Genomic DNA, 23,588 nt, shown 5'->3' with positions numbered 1-23,588 from the left:
CATTAATCCCTCCCAGTGACACCATCACTTCTCAAGGGCCTCACCAACACCCTTACATTGCGAATCAAATTTCAACATGAGTTTCAGAGAGGACAAACCATGTTTGATTCACAGCACCTTGGGTGAGTCTAGATGGTGGTTCTCAGACATGGGTGTCCAGACTAGCTTCTTCAGAATTGCCAGTTTACTGGTGTGTGTGTGTGTGTGTGTGTGTGTGCAGGTTCTTGAAAGCACAGTCTGGCCAGCCTTTTTGGAGCCAGGATCTAGGGTTTTGCATTTGAACCAGGCCTCTTTAATCCTGAGGTGCAGATAGAATCTCTCCCTACAGCAGAAATCCTCGCATAGGTAATATCTGTTCTATGGCAATTAAAAGAAGAGTAGTGCGAGACCCTGGGTTCGATCCTCAGCACCACATAAAAAAATAAATAAATAAGTGAAATAAAGGTATTGTGTCCAAGTACAACTAAAAAATAAATATTTAAAAAAAAAGAAGAAGAAGAGTAGAACTGGAAGGAATTCAGGAAAGGAAAACTGTCATCACCTAATTTGTTATGATTCTTTGTTTAGTTTATGGAACAATCTTTGGTTTCTGAGTAAGAATTTTCTGTACATCCCACTGTTTCTATGATACACCATGAGGCCATGTCAAATATATCTATCACTTAATTATACATTTACTTACTAAAGCAAAATACATTTTAAAACCTACAGCCAAATATCTCAATGCTTGACATTGGAAGGCTCCCAGTATCTTACATGTTTTTCTTCTGAGCTTTGACAGTTTATAACAGAGTTATGGTTTCCCACCTTAATTTTTTATGTTATGTACTTTGCAGCCTAAATTGGCTTTGATGGCTATATAAATACTTATTATTCTTTCTAAAAAGGAATATTACATCTCAGTAATCTTTGCTATCTTTTCAAGGACCTGTCTACAATACTATTCGACCTGCTAATTGCAAATGTTTAAAGCCTTGTCAATAGAGTCGCTAGGTGATGTAATCGCATAGCTTATTTATGAGCAAATTGAACACTAAGAAAAAAAAAAGATACTTTTATATATCAGATGTGCTTTTCCTATTTTGGGAACATAATGTAGTTCTTTTGCTTTTTAATTCTGTAAAGAAAATACACATATTAAAGTTTTTAAAAAATTTTTAAATGAATGTAATAATCCTTGGGATTTAAACCAGATAGAAATCAACCCTTTACCTGATTGAATGGGTAGAAATCTTTTTAGCCAGATTTTTTTTTTCTTAGTGTTCAATTTGCTCATAAAGAAATGTCTTTTTCTCAGTGCTGAGGCTGGAAGTCCAGGCTTTTCCCATGCTGAGCAGGTGCTCTACTGCTGAGCACCAGTATAAATTTTAATACTAAAATTTGCGCTACAGAAAATTTCTACAAATATGACAAAATAAATTGCTCAGTCTAAATCACAGAACCCTGTTATTACTCAGAACATCCCTTTTTGTTCCGTTTAATACAAAGAAATAGCACAGAAGAAATTAGAGGATCTGTGTCCAGTCACCAGTGAGGCCACAACATGTTGCAATATTCTTCTGTGGGTGTCAAAGGCACCACCGTGAAGATCAGATCTGCCCATACTCTCTCTGGCTTCAACTCACCTGCGAGCACCAATCAGAGCCAATTAAAACCATTTCTATCTGTTTTGCTGTGCTACATGGACTTCATATTTTTATTGTCATTTTAATAGTCAGGAAAGAACAAAAATAGATTCTTTTTGTGAGCTAGTGAAGCCGCTGAGCAAGTCGGGCTGGGCCTGGCTGGGCCTGGCCTGGGGAACAGCCCCCCTGTCTTCCTTTGGTGCCCTTGTCTTTATATTATGTTTCAGCGAAATGCTCGGTGTATGTGTGGGAGAGGGGATGGAATACCACATCTCCTGTATTTTTTAAACTAATGATTTCAGAGCTATTATAAAAACTATGTATGCCCACTATAAAAATTCAAGCCATAGGGAAAAACTCAAAGACAAATATAGAAAGAAAAAACAACACTTCAAATCCCTCCATCCAGAAACAGATACTTCATTAACATTTAAATAATTTGATTGCAGTCACCCTGTGACTATATGCAGGCAGCATGGAGAGAAACAATTTTTCAAAAACAAAAATCACACCACAAACTATTTTTTGAGTTATTTTTTAAATCAACTTTATTAAATAAACACACACACGCGCACGCGCGCGCTTCCCTTTAAAATGTACAGTTCTGAGTTTTTACCATTTTATACACCTGGAAAACCACCACCACAATCAAGATACAGAATGTTCCTGTCTCCCCAGATGATTGCTCAGGCCTCTCTCCTCTCCCAGCCCCAGCTGACCACTGAAATGCTTTCAGTCCCTATGGATTTGTTTGCATGTTCTGGATTTTAACAAGTACAATCATACAATAAGCTCTCTTTCATGCTGGCTTCTTTCATGCAGAATATAATTTTAAAATTCATCCATGCTCTTGTTAGTGATTCCTTCCTTTTCATTGCTCAGTAGAATTCCATTAATCTTAAATAAAAGGCATTGGACTGGGGCTGTAGCTCAGTGGTAGAGCTAGCGTGTGTGAAGCCCCGGGTTCAATCCCCAGCACCACAAAAATTTAAACAATAAGAAATAAAAGGCACTCAATGATTTACTTGAATATATCAGAAACATTTTAGAGATGGAAGGAAATGCAGAATTTCACGTGATTGTGTCATTATCACAAGAGATGTTAGTTCTTAAAGACCCCTCTAAAGTGAACAACAAATGTCAGTGAAAAGTTATGGAAGATAGATATCTGAGCATATAAGTGTTTATTTTTAAACAATATGTGTCAACTTTATAGTATCTAATAACTCCCTGCTATAAAATGTGAAGCAGATAAGATGCTTAAACTTTCCCCACATCTTCACCTCCGTTTTACAAGGAATTTATTATCATTTGAATTTTTTACCATCATCAGTAGCTATAAAATTTATGTTTTGCTTTATCATTTCTGCTGTCAACTTAATTCAACTTTATGGTCCAGTACCCATTGATCCTTTGCATTTCCATGTGGAATTCTAGAATTCATTTGTCAATTTATAAAAACACATATATAACCTGTTGGTATTTTGTTGGAATTGCACTATGTAGGTTTTTGTTTTTGTTTTTGTTTTTTTTGTACTGGGGATTGAACTCAGGGGCCCTCAATCACTAAGCCACATTCCCAGCCCTATTTTGTATTTTATTTAGAGACAGGGTCTCTCTCAGTTGCTTAGTGTCTCCCCATTGCTGATGCTGGCTTTGAATTTGTGATCCTCCTGCCTCAGCCTCCCCCACCACTGGGATTACAATTGTGTGCTGCTATGTGCTGCAGATGACTTGTTCCATTTTGAAAATTACTCATCTCTGAATGTAGCCAGATCTGCTGCGGAATACTGCAGGGAAGAGGCAGGAGCAGCTGGGGGAAATCCTCAGCTTCCAGTTTGTTGCCTCAAACACTTTCACCAATGCATTCTTTTTAAAAAAAACTTTGGTTCTTTTTTAGTTAAATATGACAGTAGAATTCACTCGATGCAATTACACAAGCATGGACTATCTATTTCTAAATAGGACCCCTTTCTTGTGGATGTACATGATGGTGAGATTTACTCTGGTGTATTCATATACGTACATAGGAAAATTATGTCAAACTCATTCCATTCATTCTTTTCCCCATCCCCTCTCCCTTCTTTTTATTCCCATTTGTCTTCACACACTGAACCCCAAGTGTATACAATGAGGTCCAAACATTTATTAAACATCAGCCACAGGTTTGGCCAAGAGCATCCTAGCAACTAACATGAGAACAGAAATAGGATCTTCTATATGAATCTATAACCACAACTTAAAAAGAAATACCAATTAGGGGCTGGAGTTATGTGGTAGCTCGTGTGCCTAGCATGTGGGAGGCACTGGGTTCAATTCTCAGCCCTGCATATAAATAAATAAAATAAAGGTCCATTGACAACTAAAAATATTTGTTTAAAAAAATACCAATTAGAAGCTGTTCTTTTAAAAACCTCAGGTTCAAGGAAGGAAGAAAATATAAAAGAATGTAGAATTAGGAAAATATTAATTTTCTCAATTAAAAATATGAGTTTTCAGATAAAAGCAAGGATGAGTGAGATGGAAAAAAGAGTGAAATTTGAGTGTACTATGTTCTATACATAGAAGGAGGCAGCAATCAAGAGTTGGATATAAACCTATTCCTCTTATACCAAAATTTTAAAATTTAGTATTGATATATTTTGGAAAGCAAAAGAATGTTCAATAATCTATCAATTTTAATATTACTGTCTTGTTATTTTGGATTGGGAAAAGATTTGACCTGAATGCAGCAGGACAGCATTAGTCCTATTCATTTCTCTCTCTCCCTTAAAATGTGGCTTTTTCTTTCACACACATGTGTTCTTATCACATTGAATCAGGTGTTCAGGTTTATAAATATAAACAACATGCACTAAAATGATTATTGCACAATAAATATGGATCTATCTGGTTAATGGTGGTATGTTCTGGACTCTACCACCTGACACTTGGTAGAAACAGGAAGTTTCTGTCTGAGGGGATTGTTCATTTGAATTCAGCAGTCTGGCTTTTAAAAAGGATTTCATGTACTGCATATATTAGTTTATCTAAGAGTGTAAGGCATTTTCACACTTTCTCTGACATTCTCTTTTTTTTCCCCCTTTGGCAAGTACAGCAATGAAGGTTGACTTTAAATGTTTTGAGTCTCCAGAGGAATGTGTCTGAATCACACAAAGACACACTAATTTTGGAACATAGCATTGTACATCTGCGAAAAAGTACAGGCAGGTCACTACCTGCCAATGCAAATGTGCCACTGGATCACCACCGGTCCAAAGGGGAGACCACCATTCTATGAGAATCGGGAGCAGATTAAGTGGGATTAAGTGACAAATGCTCCATCTTCCTTTCCCTGTCCCTGGCCAGTGCAGACCAGATTGAAAATAACTTAATTCACAAGATTTAGTTCAGAGATTCTGGAATAAATATGCTCAATGGGGCTGCTGTGAACTGTCCTAAGTAAGAAATTGATTATAATTCAGACAATTTTTATTTTTATTTATTGTAATTTGGAGTGGTTAATAGCCATTGCTTTACTCTCAATATAAAAAGACTAAAGTTGCTATGGTGAATTCATTGTTTTAACAACAAAAAAAATCAGTTTTACTTTCTATTACACATGCTTTGGAAAAATACCTCTTGTTATAGATGTTATAAAAAGATTACATAAGTGCAGATTTATATATTGAATAGTATAGTGTGTAAAACTTGAGCTCTGATGAATCATTGCTTTCTATTATTTCAATCTCTTGGAATCAATGAGAGCCACACTTGGTCTTGGGTTAGCAGTTCTATGTTAACCTAGAGCTAGGCTCAAAACTTTATGTAACAATAATAAAGCTACAAAAATTTTTTAGTTTTACAGCAATTTCCATTTTGAAAATGCATTCCCAGTTTTCGTTTCATTTGAGACAACAGATCATTATTGAGCATAGACCAAGTGCTAGGCAGCAAGGTAGGGCTGCTGTTACCATTCCCATTTGAGAAACAAATTCTCACAGACAGTAATGACAATGTCCAGGATTATACAACTACCAAGTGGTGAAGCCAGGAACTGACCCAGCACTCCTGGTTGAGAGGTGGCATAGGGTCGAGACTGAAGGCATAAACTCTGCAGGCAAGCTGCACTGGGTTAGACACCAGGGCTGACTTATTCCAGCTGTTTCACCTTAAGTAAGTTACTTAACTTTTTTGTGTTATGATTTGCTGTGAGGAGATTAAAAGTTTTCACAAAATGATAACCTGGTAGATAGTAAGAACCATTTGTTGTTATTATTATGTGGTATGTAATACAGCATTCTTTTCAATATTATGCTGCCTCTTTCTCTACATAGCTTATCAGACTATCTCTTCTTTTCTCCCAGTGGAATTTTTCTGGATTTTGTCACTCTCAATTTCATTTGCTAAGCCCCATTCACCTGTCTTTCAGCCTGTCTGACTACAACAGTTCATTTGAAATATCAAGGCTTTTAATAACCACCCCAAGTTTTATACTCTGGTTTTCTTGAAAAGAAAGAAATGAAGCTGAGGCACATAATTATCAATGAAAAACTCTTTGAAGAAAAATCTAGTTAAGTTTTTATAAAATATTATTGCAAGAAAACATTTTAAGAACAAATGGGAGGATCTCATTATTTTTTCCTACATTCACATGAGTATTAGTGGAATTTGTAGTTTCTGAAAGACCAATGCTTCCTATAATCACTCTAAGATTATCTGGTAGATTATCCAACATGTTTAACCATTAAACCTCTCCCAGGAATTCTTTATTAAAATGCCTTAATTAATATAAGCCCATTCTAAATCTACTGTTATTTTTAAAAAATAGTCTTGGAAGAAGACACTTTTTTATATACTGAAAACTTACAACATTGAATACCTGAATGAATATTTGCTAACAATATATACTGTTATAATTTAAATTCCCTTAAAGTACAGTAGAGAGGTTTACTTAATCCAGATAAAAACTGGAAGCAAAACTGAGACTTGCTTCTTGTTAAGCATATTTTGATTTGTTGGACCAAAGGCAAATTAATGATTGCACTTTATTGTGAATTTATTTTCATTTTACAGAGTTTAAACATCTTCCAGAACCTAAACAAGCGTCAGTATGAAACAGTTATTCATTTGTTTGAGGTTGCAATAATAGCAACTGACCTGGCTTTGTATTTCAAGTAAGTACACACTCACACCTGTACCATAGATTGCTCTTAAACGCTGTATAGTTCTGCTTTCCAAGAATTATCTGCTGCATTTAAAGGTAAGATGCATTTTTTCACATGCATGCATGCAAATTTGTTTATTTTTCTTTTGGAATGTCAATTAGAATATCCTCAAGACAGGTGCCTGATAGAGAATTTACTAGAAACCTGGAAATATCTTTTAAAAACTTACACTCCCCCTCATGTTAAGTTGCTTGTTATCTGAAGAAGTTTGAACTAAAGAATATGCTGTGAAGTTTGCAGGTTGCCAGCACAGGAATGTCAACCTCATGAGGTGGCCTTTTGTCTTGGTGAATTCACCATGGTCCAGAATCTGGTATTCAGTGTTTCCAGCTCAGAAATTTGATCCTTTCGGAGTCTAGGAGCTGAACAGTCTTAGTGATTGTGGCACACATGAGCCAACCTCACAAAACTGAGTTATAGGCAGCAGAGGGCCAGCCTGTATGTAACAATGACATTACCAAGGAGACCAGATACCCTAAGCATCTCCACAGTTTCTCATAAGTGAAATATGAAGTTGTTAGTGAACACTGATGATAACAGTGAGTCAGTTATGGGATCCATATATTCAATTTTGCCTTTCTGATCCTTCTTAATTAAAAATTTAACTATTAAATAGTTCAGACTTGAAAATAAATTCTTAATATATTCTTAAATATAAATGTTCACAACCCAAATTCAACCATGTTTCTTTTTGCCACATTTGCCTCTGATCTCATTTTTCAAAGAGGAAAAAGAATATTAGGGATGCAATGGAGATGGTTTCCAATTTTTCACCATTGCCTAAAATGTGATGCTGTATATCCTTATGCACATATGAGAGCTTCTCTAAAATACATGCCCAGCAGTGGTAATGCTGTAAGGTTTGCCTATGTTCAATGCTGTGCCACTTTGCAAAGCTGTACTCTTGAGCAGTCGGGCTGATTGATGTTCCCAGCAGCAGTGTACAAAAGTTCCTGCAATCCATATCCAGAACACTCTGGATCTGTGCACACTTGCATTTTATTTTGTTAATCTATTGAGTGTGAGATGATATTTTACTGTTTAATTTTGTATTTCCTTGTTACCAATGAGTCTTAGCATCTATGTGCTTGGGGTTCTGATTTTTTGTTGGCTTTGTCTTGTGATACCTTATCACAGTCTGTGCCCTCTCTGTTATGGTCTCTGTTCCCATTTGTAACTTTTAGTTTTAATGTATTCAGTGTTACCTGGTTTTTTTCCCACTTTTTGATTTGTGCTTTTTCTCTTAAGCCCTTTCTATGACAAAATTAGGCAGCCATTGCCTGTTCCCTTATCCCCTGGCCTCTTGACTTCTGCTATGTGGATATCCTGATGCAAAGTGGGAACGTGAAATATGAGAAACATACATTTGAGACACCTTTTGCTCTGCCTTTATATGGTAAAATTATTTTCTAGGAAGAGAACCATGTTTCAAAAGATTGTGGATGCCTGTGAGCAAATGCAAACTGAGGAGGAGGCCATCAAGTATGTAACCATTGACCCAACCAAGAAGGAGATCATTATGTGAGTGGTCAGAATGGTATTTTCCTTTGGGGGGAAGAAAGTAGTTTGTGTCTTTTTCTATTTAACAATTTTTTTTTCTTCCTAAGGGCAATGATGATGACAGCATGTGACCTCTCGGCTATCACCAAGCCCTGGGAGGTACAAAGCCAGGCAAGTCCAGTTGCACTATGGCTCTTGTTGCTCTAGGGTTTTTTTTTTTTTTTTTTCCACTGCTCACACTCAGGTGCAGTCTAGATCCCACATAAAAGTCCACATGAAGATATCTTGCAACCCAAGAATTCTATTCTGACAAATTATAAATACCAGTAAGTCAACAGATGCTTTGATCAGGCCCCAGGATAAGGCAAATGGAGGAAACTTTGGAAAGAAGCTGCTTCTTTAATAATTCCTTATCACTGAACAGGTTGTAAAAAACTTTTGTAAACTTATTCAGAGGAGGTCTGAGTTTTCAGTTGAGGAGACAAGTGAGAACAAGACCAGGGTATCATTCAAGCTGTCCGCTGCTAAGGGTGGTTTTGCTCTTACAACCTCTTCTTCAATGTGCTGTCAGTTACCCAAAGGGCACTAGTTGAGGTGCTGGTTTAAGGTTGTTGTTGCCCATGTGTGGAGTGAGAGGTGTGGAGGCAACAGTTGACTACTTACTTACTAATTGGATGGAAGAAACTTCTTTTCCTTCAGTTACTTCTAGGAAAAAAACCTCAAGCAGAAGAGAGGCCAGAATGACCTGGTTCAACTATAGATGTGGATTCTACCTGTAGAGTAATTGGAACTCATGGGAGGAAAAATCTGTTCCTTACCCATCCTAAGTTAATGGCTGAGGCCCCTGTAGCAAAAGACAGATTAACAAAAGAAAAGCATATAGATGTATTTAAGTGTGACACAAGAGGCTTTACTGTAAAGAAATAAAGGGTCTGGTGTATAGCTCAGTGGTAGAGGGCTTGCCTCTCATGGGTGAGGCTCTGGGTTCCATCCCTAATACCACAGGGGTAGGGGAAGGAAAAAAGATCCCAAGAAACAATTGCATTTGTGTATTTTTATGCTAGGCTTGGCGAAGAAGCAGTCACAGAGAAAGAGGGTCTAATGGTAAAGAATTGGAAACAGCAAAGCTGATTTGTTCAGGTTCTCCTTGGCATCTCTGTCTTAGGCTTCTCTCCTCCAGGGATAGGGGTCACCTCTTGAATAAGAGTCTTACAATTGGTTTTAGGTAAGGTCAAACAATCCTTCCTAGGTTTTATGACTGGCTTCTGGGGAGAAAGGCTTCAAAGGTGAGCCTTCTGCTCCTGTGATTTTCTTAAATTCTTAAATTTTGGGAGTGGTGTCCTCTGAACTCCATCATCATCAAGTCCAAAGCCAAGTGCTTACTCACCCTGAAGTGCCTGCTCTTCCTCTCACACCCTATCTGCAATGACTGGGCTGGAAACCTTGGGCTATACTTGAGTTTATCTCCTTCATTTCATGATCATTTGATCATTTGTCTGTCCCACTTGCTTTTGCCTTGGTGAAGACTTTTATCCAAGCTTTGATCAGAATTTTAGTGGCAGCTTCCCACCTATCCTGATTAACTCCCCAGCCCATTCCCCATCGCCAGAGGTTTCCAGCCTCTTTTAAGTCCACTTCCCCTGACAAGACTTATACAAGCACTGGGCCTGTCACCACCTGTCCAGAACTCACACTCCCAGATGCATTTCCGTCACTCTCTCCCATAGCATCACACACTAAGCTCCTATTCACATAAGCTGGGGACAGTCCATTTACTCCTGCACAGACTTTCCCTCTTCTTTACTGGCAAACTACTGTACTTACCATAAATGCAACCCTTCATGGAACTTCTTTCCTCCTTTCCTTGATCCACAGCACTTCCCAAATAGATCACATGTCTATTTTCACTAGACTCCCCACATCAGAAAGAAAAAGTTCACTTATCCTTCTCACAAGCCTGGACCATGCCAGTGTAACACAGTGTAATATGGTAATATTTTATTTTTTGGCAGCAGGGATTGAACTCGGGGGCACTCAACCACTGGGCCACATCCCCAGCCCTATTTTGTATTTTATTTAGAGACAGGGACTCACTCAGTTGCTTAGCATCCCGCCGTTGCTGAGGCTCGCTTTGAACTTATGATCCTCCTGCCTCAGCCTTCCAAGCCGTTGGAATTACAGGCGTGTGCCACCACACAATAAAAATATTGCCTGGCAATATTTTTTGTGATATAAATTAACCCATCTTGAATGCCCTCACACTATCTGTGCATGTGTCCATGTACAAAGAAATGTGCTAGATGCTTCTAGATAACCAAAACAAAGAGGAACTGAGAAATGTTGCACTTGTAACATGTTTTATGGAACTAAACGTCCTCTCAATCCCATTCTTTATTGCTGAGAAGGAGTAGCAATACAAACCCAGAATTAGTCTAGAATATTCAAGTAAAAACTTCTCTCCTTCCTATTTCAATATAATCTGTACATCTTTTTAAAACTTAATAGCTTTAGGGTTTGACATCTCAAGCAATGACTGTAGATACCACCCTTCAATGTCACTCATGCTAATAAAATGCAAGTTCTCTCTTAATAAGTGGATGTAGTGAACCAAGCCTTTCTCCTTTGCAGGTAGCACTTCTGGTTGCAAATGAATTCTGGGAACAAGGAGATCTGGAGAGAACAGTGCTGCAGCAACAACCTATTGTAAAGACCTTGGAATAAAATGCATTACTTAGTAAAAATTAGTATGAATCAGTCTATTTTGTTCATTAAATATAGGGAAATTATCTTAAAAGGATTTATTTCTCTTTCTAGCCTATGATGGACAGAAACAAAAAAGATGAACTACCTAAACTTCAAGTTGGATTTATTGATTTTGTTTGTACTTTTGTATATAAGGTAAGTAAACCAATTATTTGAATGAGCCATATAATCTCTTAGATGAGAATTTTTCTCTTCAATTATAACAGCAGCAAAAGTCCACCCACCCACTCCCTCAGAGGAAAGCCATTAGGGGTGTCACTGTTCTCCATAGTAATTTTGAGATGTGACCCTAATGTCATTCAGGGTGGAATAAAAAGTGTGAGGACTCAGATGTGAACCACTTGAGCAGACCTCCTGAGCAGGCAGGAAGGACTGTACCTCCCAGTCCCAAGCCTCAGAGGCACTTAGTTACGCTCATCCCAACAGATCTGAGCACTGCACAGCGCCTTACAGCTCCTCTGCATGTGAAAAATACCAAAACTCAACTTTCCAACCTAAAATTTTCTTTAGGAGTTCTCACGGTTTCACAAAGAAATCACACCCATGCTGAATGGCCTTCAGAACAACAGAGTGGAATGGAAATCTCTTGCTGACGAATATGATGCAAAGATGAAGGAAATTGAAGAGGAGATGAAAAAGCAGGAAGAAGGAGAAGTGGTAGTAGCACAAGGTGAGATGGATTCTGCTTTTGCTCCTTACAAAGAAGCCAGAGGTCAGGGTGAGCTGAATGTCACATGACAAAAACAAACAGTAAATGTAAAATGAGTCCTGCTTTCCTGATGCAGACTGGTAATTAGTGGTTTTCAGACCCCAACCCCTAACATCCTTCAAAAAGATCTTATGTGTAATTCTATATAGATTTGACAGGAATAAACTGAAGTAGAGGTTGAAGCTAGGTGTCTTTGTCCCTCTAGAAGGTGGCTCCTGAGGCACCTCTGCAAGACTGTAAGAACAGTATCAAAACCAGAGTCTGGGATATCAGGGATACATGAGAATACAGCTTTAGACTGGTGTACCCCATTAGCTATGAAGATTCTGGGCAACTTGCTTAACCTTTCTGAGGTTCATGTTCTCTACCTAAGGTGGCTTAGAAGATGCCCAACTTAAGGAAGTCCTATATGTAAAGCTGGCCAAAGGGGGTGACTTAAAGGACACTCCCCCATATTTTTGTTTCCCAGATGTATCCACATGGTACTGTTTCACCTGGCCTGAAATTCTACTCATATAGTCATTCATTAGATTTAACATTCAGAAAGCCTGTTATAGTGCTTAGGTGCAACTGTTAGTTCATCAAATGACTGAAATGTCATCTTGAAAGTGGAATGCTAATTTCTGTCTTCCAAGTTTAGCATTCTAAAGGTTTTGTAAAGAATTCTGATTGACAATAATCCACATGGAAACACCCTGAAAGATAAACTTCCTTTAGATGGTTACATTTGGTGCCATTTTAATCAATTTACAGAGGATATTTTCCTTAACAAATTTAGGGGGCCATCCTTCAACAAAATAAAAAGTTCCTGACTCTCCATATGCTTTCACTGATGTATTCATTGAGTATCAAGGAACCAAGTCAGGCAAGCCTTGGGGAAAAATTGTCCTCCTTATCTCCAAGAGTTACAATGGAGTGGTGATGGGGGGGGGGGGGGAGCTACACATTAAGCAATCAATGCATAATCAATGTGCTGATTACAAGCCTCAGAGAGAGTATGGGTGTGTATGTGGATGCATATGCCAAGATCTTAAGACAGTAAACTTGGCTCACACAAAAAGGAGAAGTGAAAACACTGAACATTAAGAAAAAGATGTTGAGGGCTGGGGCTGTAGCTCAGTGGTAGAGGCAGTAGGTTCGATCCTCAGCACCACATAAAAATAAATTGGGCTGGGGTTGTGGCTCAGGGGTAGAGCGCTCGCCTTGCACATGTGAGACCCTGGGTTCGATCCTCAGTACCACGTTAAAAAAAAAAAAAAGAAAAAGAAAAAGATGTTGAAATGCGAATAAGCCCAGTGTAATTGAAGAACTTAAAAACTGGTATGGCTGGAGTCTAGAGAGAAGGAAGCTACGGCATTAGATGAAGTTAGTAGTTCAGGGGCTACCAGAGAGCAGACTGCCTGGGGCCTGCTGAGGACTATTGTCAATAGAGGGGTTCTGACAGGAAAGCAGGAAAATCTGACTTGCACTTCAAAAATATGTGATTTTTACCAAGCTCTTGGAAAGTGAGTATTCCTTAGTATTATTAAATTTTCCCTTTATCCCAACATTATGATGAAGAGACAATCAGGTCCTTTAAGAGGCTCCTGACATTTTATTATTCAGTATACTAGAAACAGATCTTTTTACTTACATAAAAATTAACTTCTGAATTTTTTCTAGTACACACTGAATTGTTTGTAGACTAAGAATATTATTTTGTATTCCTTGGTTATCAACTTTTGTGCATCAAGTAAATTCCCACATTAAATAACCTCAATGAGAAACTGATATTAATTGGTTAACCACTTGTCAGATTATATTTTTTAAATGAACCAACTGTGAATCAAAATGTTTTCAAATGTTGAAACCCACAGTACTTGCTATAGATTAATATTATTAATTAGGCTATAAAGTTGATAAGAGAGAATATCATGAGATTTCTATAGTTACATTAATTCTTACAATAATATTGCTTTTCTTATTTCTTACTAGTTGCTGAGGATTCAGGCGGTGGTGGTGTTGATGACAAAAAGTCCAAAACATGCTTAATGTTGTAAAATAATCCAACTGGTCTAAACTTCAGACATCATCTTAGTTTTGAAGAAAAACAGAAAACATTAAAAAAAAAATACAAAAAACTTCAGTAAATTTCATTCAGCAAATCATCAAGAAACAGAGTTAAGAGGATCAACAGAAAAACTATCCTGCGACTTGTATCAAGAGAATATATATTTTTGGCTTGAAAACCCTGAAGATGAAATAAAGTTCAACAAAAATGCAAAATAAGACAAAAAACAGGTGCATTTTGGGTACCAATTTGCTTTAAAAAAATGTGGTCCTGAAACTAGTCACAGGTTTTAAAAAGTTTTAATTATATTTACTTGCTAAGGCTGAATAATAGAGTACCTACCACAGATCTTTTTACTTACAGAATGGGTGGCTTAAACAACAGAAATTTATTTTCTCACAATTCTAGAAGCCAGAACCCACCCAGAAGTGCAAGACCAAGGAGGTGTTGGCAAGGTTGGTTTCTCATGAGGCCTCTCAACGTGGTCTGTAGCTGGCCATGTTTCCCCTGTGTCTTCAAAGTCATCCCTCTGTGTTTATGTCTAGTTTCCTCTTCTTATAAGAACACCAGCTCTAGCACAAGGTGCACCCAGTAATATGAATGAATGATAATCAGAATGAATGATACAATATGTATAAATAAGAAATAATAAGTCATCACTTTGGGTAAGTACTGCCATGTACTCCTTATTTCCATTACTTAATGTTGAGACTCCACTTCTAAGATCACATAAGAAATTATTCTTTAAGCTTTATTTTTAAAGTTTTAACCCCTGGACACCAAGTCAGTTCAAATAACTTCCCTTCTCAGTCACCAGAAACTGAGCTGCGGGTAGCAATGTGCCACCACTGAAGGTCTGCCAAATATATGAACTCTGCTTCAGAGCAATTGTAAGGAAGCATAATCTCAAACCCTCCAGACCAAGGGTCCACTGACTGCACTGAGGCAAAGTGTGAAATAGGTATGTAGGAGAATTAATGTTTAAACTATCATTTTGGAGCACTTTTCAAATATTCCTTAAAATAGGACTTATAGGAGAGGGATATAGCTCAGTTGGTAGAGTGCTTACCTTGCATGCACAAGGCCCTGGATTCAAACCCAAGCAACACACACACACACACACACACACACACACAAGAACTTTCATCATCTGTCATTATGTTGAATGGATTAAGTATTTTAATTTTATGTAACAATCTAAATTTATCATTGAACTTGATACATAAACTCAAACTTGCACTACCAAATATAAGGATCTATTTTAAAAGGGTATTTAGATATTTTTCCAATTAACATTAAATTCTGTAGGAATAGGACTATATTTTTATAATAAGAATATTTAATTACATATATTTCACTTCTAATAATTTTACTTTTGGACCTTTTAAATATTTTTCTTAGAAATAAAAATTCCTTTTTATTTCAATGTAAAGTTGTGAGATGAAAAAACAATACCTTCAAGAAATGAGGGAACTTTCACATGATATTTAACATTAATAAACCTAACACCAATTTACTATTTTCTAACAAGTTCAGAAATGATTGCATAATTATTTCCTAGACAGTTTCTTTACAGCAATGCCTAGCACAGTGCCTTACATGTAATAAAAGCCTGATAAATACTTGTGGAATTAATGAATAACAACTGTTTAATAAAAGGAAAATTTCTGATATTAACCCTTTTACAGTAAGACACTAAATTACTTAGTTTTCAACTTCATGCCAATCATTTCATGTTTAAATGTATATCAAGGAGCTATGGATGAAAGAGAATTACAGATGAGCATCTGATGGGAAGTGTGTCTGCTAATGAACTCAGGAAGCATTAGACATCCTGAGAGTGGCTGAATTTTTATTTCCAAAGACCAACCACTCAAACTGCAACCTATAGATAAAAATTTTATGAAGTTTTGAAGTATATTTTCACATTAAGGAATGCAGGCTTTCTCTCTCCCATCTCACAGAAACAAATCCTGAAAATACTCATCAAATTCTTCTTCCCTGTTTAAAAGAAAAAGTATAGTTATTAAAACCAATAGAATAAAAAATTATTTGGAGACACATTATGAGATTAATAAAAACACTGAGTCTTGTATGTATCAATATTTCCATGAATAGGTCACAGAGTAATTCTTAAGTTTCTAAAATAACCGAAACCATACTCAAATTTATTAAAATTAAAATAATTTACAAGTTGACACCTCTCCCAAAATGTAATACCTAAGATTTTGCTTTAAAGTACTCTGAAATGTCACTGCTTCTCTTTACTTTTTGATTTACTTTATACCTTCTCTGTTCATTCTCAATTCAAACTATATTCTGCTGAAAAAGTGAATGAAAAAAAGTTATTTTTAAGGAAAAAAATACTTGTCTTACTTCCAAAACCAGGGAGATTTTGCTTATAGGTTGCAGACTTCCAAAACCAGGGAGATTTTGCATAGGTTATAGTATTTTATTATATTGAAAACAGTAAATATATTATGTATTAGTAGCAATAATTTTTTTTTTTCAATACTGGGAATTGAACTCAGGGATCCTCTACTACTGAGCTATAGATACATTCTTAACCCTTTCTATGCTTTATGTTGAGACAGGGTCTTGCTAAGATGCTGACGCTGGCCTTAAACTTGTAATCTCCTGCCTCAGCCTTCAGAGTCACTGAGATTACAGGTGTGCACCAGGCCTGGACCAAGAATCTTATATCTAAAACAAAGAACAGAACTCTGGAAGGAGATATGAAATTAGATTACAGGGCTGGGGATGTAGCACAGTGGTAGGGTGCTTGCCTAGCATGCATGAGGCTGTGGATTCAATCTCTAGTACTGCCCCAAACAAAAGAAGAGTTCCCCCTTAAGAGTTCAGTGTATAAAAATACTATGAAAAATGTAAAGTACTAAATAAATATGAGTGCAAGGAGCCAGTGTGAGACAGTGGAAATAGCAGAATTTGAAATTGCACCCTGTATAGTTCTAGCTCTGTTATTCATTAGCTATGTGAACAAGTTACTTCTTTATACTCGGTTTTAACATCTGTAAAATAAAGATAATTTCTATTCCCACTTAAGAGTTGTTGTGAGGATTAAATGAACACATAGGTGTTTTTCTTCTTCTGGGAACACAGAATAAAATGGATAATAAAAATCAGCCTACTGATCTCTTTTAAAAAATTATCTTTTAGATCAGATATGTCTAATAGGACCATATCATTTGGTTTAAAATAACTTAGAATGCATAAAGCCAACAAAAATATGTCCAAGTTGAAAGGAAAAATTACAGAATCAAATAGAAATGATTAAAGAATCATCTGCAATTTGATATTCTCCATATGCTATTTTTTCACTAGTAATAACAGTACTAACTATAGTTAGAAAACTACAGAAATTATATATATGAAATTGGTGAAACCTCTACATGGACTTAGATGCTCAATGTCAAAAGAGTTGAATATATAAAAGTTTTATATTATGAAAGCCTTCTTTCATGGGATTTACTCAGGTCTCTTTATTGCCCAAAGAGATGAGCTGAGGCAAACACCTTTTCTGCTATTCTCAGCTATAAAGCCCCTCAAGGAGAGGTGCCACCAACAAATGGTTAGAGGTTTAGTTAGTCATTTAAATTGAACACCAATATTTTATTTACAGCAAATGCTTTTTAAATAATTTGATCTATAATAATCATACTTTGGGAATTCTTTGAGGGAAAAAAAGGTTGCCACAGAAAAAAAGTAATTTTGCTTAAATACCTCTAACACACCTAAATTCTATCACACTGAGGACATACCATATAATCAGCAAAATATTTTATAAGTAGTTTAAAGTAATAAAGTATAGTTGATTCAACAAGATCTCTTTTATGAACCAATATGGCTAGGGACTGAAAAACGGGGACTAAAATTTATTGAGCATGTATTACATTTATTTGTACCAGGTGGTTATCTTCTTAATTCTATTTAATCTTCACATTAAACTCTACATGGTATCTTATCTCCTTCTAATAGATAAAATTCAAGCAGTGAACATCCCAATATATGACAAAACTGACAATATTTCAGCCCATATTCAGTCAGTGTTTCCTCTTCCACCTATAGTAGAAATAAACGCACTGAGTTATCCATCTTTGGGGAGCTAAGGTGGGTGTTGGTAAGTCTACTTCTTCACCTGTATATATCTTTAAGGGGTTCTTCAGTAGGGATTTTTGACAATCACAGTAACATGGAACAGACTGCCCTGGAAGTTGGTAAACAGTCTTCTCTAAAGAAATCCAAGGAAAGACCAGACCATTTGTTAGGAGGAGCTGATGAAAGGTGTATTCACCACGAGGAAGATAGAGACAGACATTGGCTATTTATGACCATAAACAATGGCTGGGAAAAAACTTTCTTCTTACCAGGCTAGCTAGTCATTGGTATTAAACTGACATTCATGATGTTAAATTTTTTCCTTGTTATCAAGAGTGGCTGTGGTCATAGCTACTTAAAATGGTTAAATAGGTCTGTATTATCTATTAGTATGAGTACTTACTGTGATTTTTCATCTGTCTCTGGTAGTGGACCCTTCCAGAGCTCAGACTCGGAAACACTTTCTTCCTCATCAGAGTTTCCTGTTCATTTAAAAGACATTTTTGAAAAACGTATTATATTTAAAACACATTTTGAACTACTCATCAATGCAATTAAATTAATGTTGAACTTAATTGAAATTCAAATTCAATTTTTATATGATTCTCTGGAAATTTAATTCACTCTTCCAGGTACAATAAATTATTTTAATTAATAAATAATGTGACAAATACCAGAGTCTCAGCAAAAAGGCCAAGAATTAATGTCTCATGAAAAACTTCCCTAAGTTACTTTGCATTAGAATAGCAATTCCAACATTAACTCTTATAAGAAAAATTTTCTTGCAATATAATTGATTTAGTTTCTTCTTTTTCTTGGTCATCAAAAAAGAAATCAAAGTTAAGATTCTGAGAGAGCATATTTATATTAGGACCTATACCTCAAGAACTGAATTAGTATATAAAATATCCAGTTAAATTGTGAAAAAATAATTGTCAAGACATTTAGTTAAATTAATGCTAATTAGAAGAAGAAGCCTGTTTTGGTGAAGAAACAGTTATTCTTAAATCATTCAGAGTAAAAATTCTGTAATCTTTTTTCTTAAAGAAAATATGGCAACACAGAACAGTTTAAAAGCACATAACCTTTGACCAGCAATGTTGCTTTTAGGAATTCGATTGTTTACTTCAAATAAATAAGCACCTCAGATACATATGTATGAAGAAGCACACTGTAAAACAACAAAACATGATAACCTAAGTCCCCACCAATCAGGGACTAAGATTGGTTAAATGAATATTTACAGCTGTTCAAAAACCTTAGCTCATTTGTATGTGTTGCCAAGGAAAAAGATCTATGCTATATTAATTTTTTCAAAGTTACAGAAGATATGCACAGTATTATCTAATTTATGTTAAAAAATCATTTATACTTATTATATGTATATAATGTAAGTTTACACATGTATATTGAGTTTGTAATGTAAGGATCAACCAAACTTTCCAGTGATTATATTACTAGGATCCTGGGATACTTTTACTTTCTACTTTAAACATCCAAATTTCTTGTATATAAAGACACTTCTATTCTGAAAATGTAACAAAATGGACATGTTTCAAATCAATCTGCTAAAAATTGTTAAATACTGAGAAATGTATTATTAGATAATAAACCTTTATGCCACAAAGTAATCACATTAACAAATAATTCCTTTCCAATAATGACCATTACTCAAGAACTACTCTTGAGGTACTAGTTCTAATAGAAAAATATGCTTTCTATAAAAAAAAATCTGAACTTGTCTTTTATATAACCAAGAAGAAACTAAATCAAAGACAACTATGTTACAAGAGATAATTACCTTATAAGAGTTAATATTGAAATTACTAATTTAAATCTGGCCTGTCAATACAGAATGTCTCTTAGTTCAGCACAACACAAAAATATAACAGTATTGATTTGCCACGGTGGTTCTCTTGCCTATTGAACTTTGGTCCTTGAATCAATGTGTGTATCTGAACTTTGGTCCTGAGTCTACTGTGGCACCAATTTTAACAAAAATGGCAAAAGTGGGGGGAAGTTGGGGACTACTGTTGTATTTCTAGTGATCTACATACAAATGATGACAAAATTATAATGTCTTGAGTAAAAGATTCCTGTTTTATTGGAGGCCATTACCAAATCTGCCCATGTGAAGATAAAATTCATCAACTCCTATTTTTATAAAAACTCACCAACATGAGATAAAGTGCAGAAAAACTACTTAAGCCTAACAAAAGTAATACTATGATGTTTCTGTTAAGATGTAAGAAAACAAAACCTACAAAGTCTTTAAAAATGGGGAGCTAATAATTTCAAAAAGCCTTACCACTACTACCTGTTTTCCAGTTCCCTCCCAGGAGTACTTCCCAAATTCCAGCTTTCCTACACCAATTTTCTGATACCTAACAATCCAATTTTATGGAAAAAATCAGTTTAGAATAATATTATAAAATAACTCCCTTTGAAAAGCATCTACTGAAAGTAGCCAAATATCCTTAGAGACGCAAGTCTACAAAACTGGACTAAACAACCTCTAAGATACCTTACAACATGATTAATCGAAAATATTCTGGTTCCCTAAGGGGGACAGTCACTACAAATCATTGCTATAACTGCTACAACCTGTCAGAGGTGGGAGAACTGTTGCTAAGGAAATAATAGGAAGAAAGGTCAATACAAAATGATGTTCTTGTATCAACACTATCAAATCTCTGCAGTAATTACTGGCAAGTGAGGATCAGAATCTAAGTCAATCACTCTCAGGTAGAAGGACAGCTTGGAGGTCTTTTAATCCAACCTTTATCCAAAGAATGAATCTGTCATTGCAATATCTCCAATAATAAGCATCAATTCCACTATGTTCAAATACACAATTTCCAAGGCAGCCTATTTCTCCTTTCCTTTTGTCAGATAGTTCTAAGTGACAAGTTTTTCCATAAATTGAGGCAAAAAATTGTTTTCAGGCAATTTTTATCTGTAGACTCCCAGTCTGTCAACTAGAGCCACCAAAAAAAAAAAAAAAAAGTCTTCAACATAGTAACAAGCCTTCACAATATCTGCCGTTTCCACATCCACTTCCTTACCTCTTCTCTCATCCCTTCACTTTTCTCCAATCTAAACCTCTGCAGTTCCTCCAATATTCTTCCTACAGCACAATTTCAAGTTCTCTTAATACCTTGGATGTTCTTTTCCTGACCAGCTTCAAGTCTTCAATATTCCCTTTAAGGTGTGGTACCTAAAACTGCATGCAATTTTCCCAAAAGCTTTGAAAATGAAAGCAAGTCTATCATTTCGGTTTTTGCGGATATTATATAATACCTAAAAACTCACTCTACTGAAGAAAAGGCAAATGTCTCCAATAATCATGATAACAAATAGACAGGTCAAACTTTACAGACTTGACTTTTGATCTGATCAATTTCGGAAAACAAACAATCATTTTAATGTCTAGTATTTTTCTTTTCTCTGATTTAACAAAGTAGGTTTCTTTATATCCATTTTACAACAGAAGTGAGACAGAGATCAAATCATTTATATGTGGATCTGTATGATGTATCTGCCAAAATTAAGGTACAAAGAGTAGATATTTGATTCACAGTTGTTGGTGGTAAGGTAAAAAGGACATAGACTTTAGGGTTATAAATTTGTTTAATCTTAGCTCTATCATTAATTATTTGACCTTGAACAATTAAATTCTCTGGTTCTTGGGAGATATACTGTATAGCACAGTAACCATAAGTCATCACAAATTGATGTCCTCTCTCATAAATCCACAGCAGAGTCTTCTCTCAAAACTTCCATGAAAAAGTTTAATACTGAGTTCTCTTTATTATCTTACGTACTGTTGATGGTATCACTATTTGGTTTGGCTGTTAGAAAGAACAGTGACAAATCTGAAATCTACTTTTGCAATGATGCAAAACTTTTTGGTACTTATTTGTCCATATCAAATTTACCTCTAGCTTTCCATTGCTATTTCACCTTATTTTGCCATTATTTTGATTTTTGTTTATCTTTTTTAAAAAACTATATTTTTAAAGTCATAGAGCGTACTATTTGAACTATAGCAAGTAAAAAATTTGCAGCAAATATTCAGTAAAATCCAATCTATTTTGATCCAAGCTTGTAAAAACCACAGGACTAATTAAAATACTAACCAGCAGCAAGCAATTCTCCTTTCCATGCACAAACCATACACTTCAATCAATCAAAATCACCAGATGATCACTCAGACTCAAGTAATAACTTTGGCTTACCTATCAACCCATCCTCCAAATTTCTTTTTCCTTCCAACCCCACTGCTGCCTCTCCTTCTGTTCCTTCACATTTTTACAATGTGAAACTGAAATGTATATCCATTATGTTCAGTGAAAAAAATTTAAATGTTCTCTATAGTTAAAATAAGATAAAATAACATTTAATTTTCTTAATTGGAAAATAAACATTCACTTTTGGCCTTCTTTCTATGACTTTTCTCAAGTAATACCAGAGCAAAAAAAAAAAAAAAAAAATTCACATTAAAGCAAGATAAAATTCATGAGAAATCCAAACTGCAAATACTTTGAACTCATATATTTCTATTTAATAAAGAAACACCTGATACTTACTGTTTACAGAATCTTCTGATTTCTTTGAGGTTGAATGCCCTGAAAAGGAAATAGCATTGTTTTATTAAGCATCATCTTGGGGTTATGCAATAGTTGTAGCTGTAACCATAATTCTTTCCCACAGTCTAACTGGTTTATATTCTTGTAGATGCACTTCTTTGTTTTCTAATCTTTCAGGTTCCTTGGTCTTCTCTCCTCAATTAAAATGTTAGGTCCCTTTAGGGAGGGATCACATCTTTCATATAGCCTGGAATAACTAGCATAAAACTTTAAAAAAAAAAACCCTCATGGATTGCAATATAAACAATAATTTCTCACATTTGGGGAGATGGTCAACATCTGAAAGTAGTTTACAAATCAATGTTCATTTTCTACAATATTTTTCCACAGTCATTTACAGGTAAGAATATGGCCTTTGCCACAGTCACATACAGTAGAAAATACACCTAATTATGTAATAAAAAATTTCCAACTTTAAAATGTAATTCTTTACAAATCAATACTATAGAGAGCTTGATGCAATAAGACAACAGGGGAAATGTTTCTCAAGGCTAATAAAGTAAAAAGGAAAGGTATCAGATGGAGAATAATGATTCCTCTAACATCCCTGGATAGGTCTCATAAGCTATAGCTTATGGCCCCTTGAAGGCCACAAACATTGTTGTGTACTACAAATCACACTGGGACCTTGGTAGCAGATCTAAAGGGAGCTGAGATTGTGTATTTTCTAACAAGCTCTCAAGTGATAATGCTGCTGGACAGAGGATATACTTTGAAAAGCAAAACTATAGAATATCCTTTCAATCATGATACCAGGATTGATTTCTGAGATTCTTTCAATGCCGAGATACTGGCTGAATTCACTGATTCACCTAACATTTACCAAATGCCTACTATGTGGAGAATGCACTGTATTATAAGTTGGAAATGAAGAATTAAATAAACCCCAAATAAAAGTTATTTTTCAGAAAGAAAAAAAGAATTAAACAAGTCACATAGTCCCTTCCTTCACAGAAAATAAATTATTCC

The 23,588-nt window shown here is 35.6% G+C and overlaps 2 protein-coding genes across 2 annotated transcripts in view; one reads left to right on the top strand and one right to left on the bottom strand.

Moving 5' to 3' along the window:
- Pde6c (phosphodiesterase 6C) overlaps positions 1-13,843 on the top strand; it is a 48,757-nt gene extending 34,914 nt beyond the window's left edge. Inside the window, exons 16-22 of the mRNA XM_027939977.3 lie at positions 6,681-6,781; positions 8,246-8,353; positions 8,440-8,503; positions 10,961-11,035; positions 11,147-11,230; positions 11,606-11,765; positions 13,779-13,843. Of these exons, the coding sequence (XP_027795778.1) occupies positions 6,681-6,781; positions 8,246-8,353; positions 8,440-8,503; positions 10,961-11,035; positions 11,147-11,230; positions 11,606-11,765; positions 13,779-13,843 (657 nt within the window). The remainder of the gene's footprint in view (positions 1-6,680; positions 6,782-8,245; positions 8,354-8,439; positions 8,504-10,960; positions 11,036-11,146; positions 11,231-11,605; positions 11,766-13,778) is intronic.
- Positions 13,844-14,137: 294 nt separating this feature from the next.
- The window catches only part of LOC114096450 (protein FRA10AC1), a 33,005-nt gene continuing 23,554 nt past the window's right edge, over positions 14,138-23,588 (bottom strand). Inside the window, exons 13-15 of the mRNA XM_027939962.2 lie at positions 22,560-22,598; positions 18,374-18,452; positions 14,138-15,855 (exon numbers count right to left, since the gene is read on the bottom strand). Of these exons, the coding sequence (XP_027795763.2) occupies positions 15,813-15,855; positions 18,374-18,452; positions 22,560-22,598 (161 nt within the window). The 3' untranslated portion in view covers positions 14,138-15,812. The remainder of the gene's footprint in view (positions 15,856-18,373; positions 18,453-22,559; positions 22,599-23,588) is intronic.

Source organism: Marmota flaviventris, chromosome 4 (genome assembly GCF_047511675.1).
Source record: "Marmota flaviventris isolate mMarFla1 chromosome 4, mMarFla1.hap1, whole genome shotgun sequence".
Lineage (NCBI taxonomy): Eukaryota > Metazoa > Chordata > Mammalia > Rodentia > Sciuridae > Marmota > Marmota flaviventris.
Note: the sequence above shows the minus strand (reverse complement) of the source record. Positions and strands in the feature narration are given on the sequence as shown.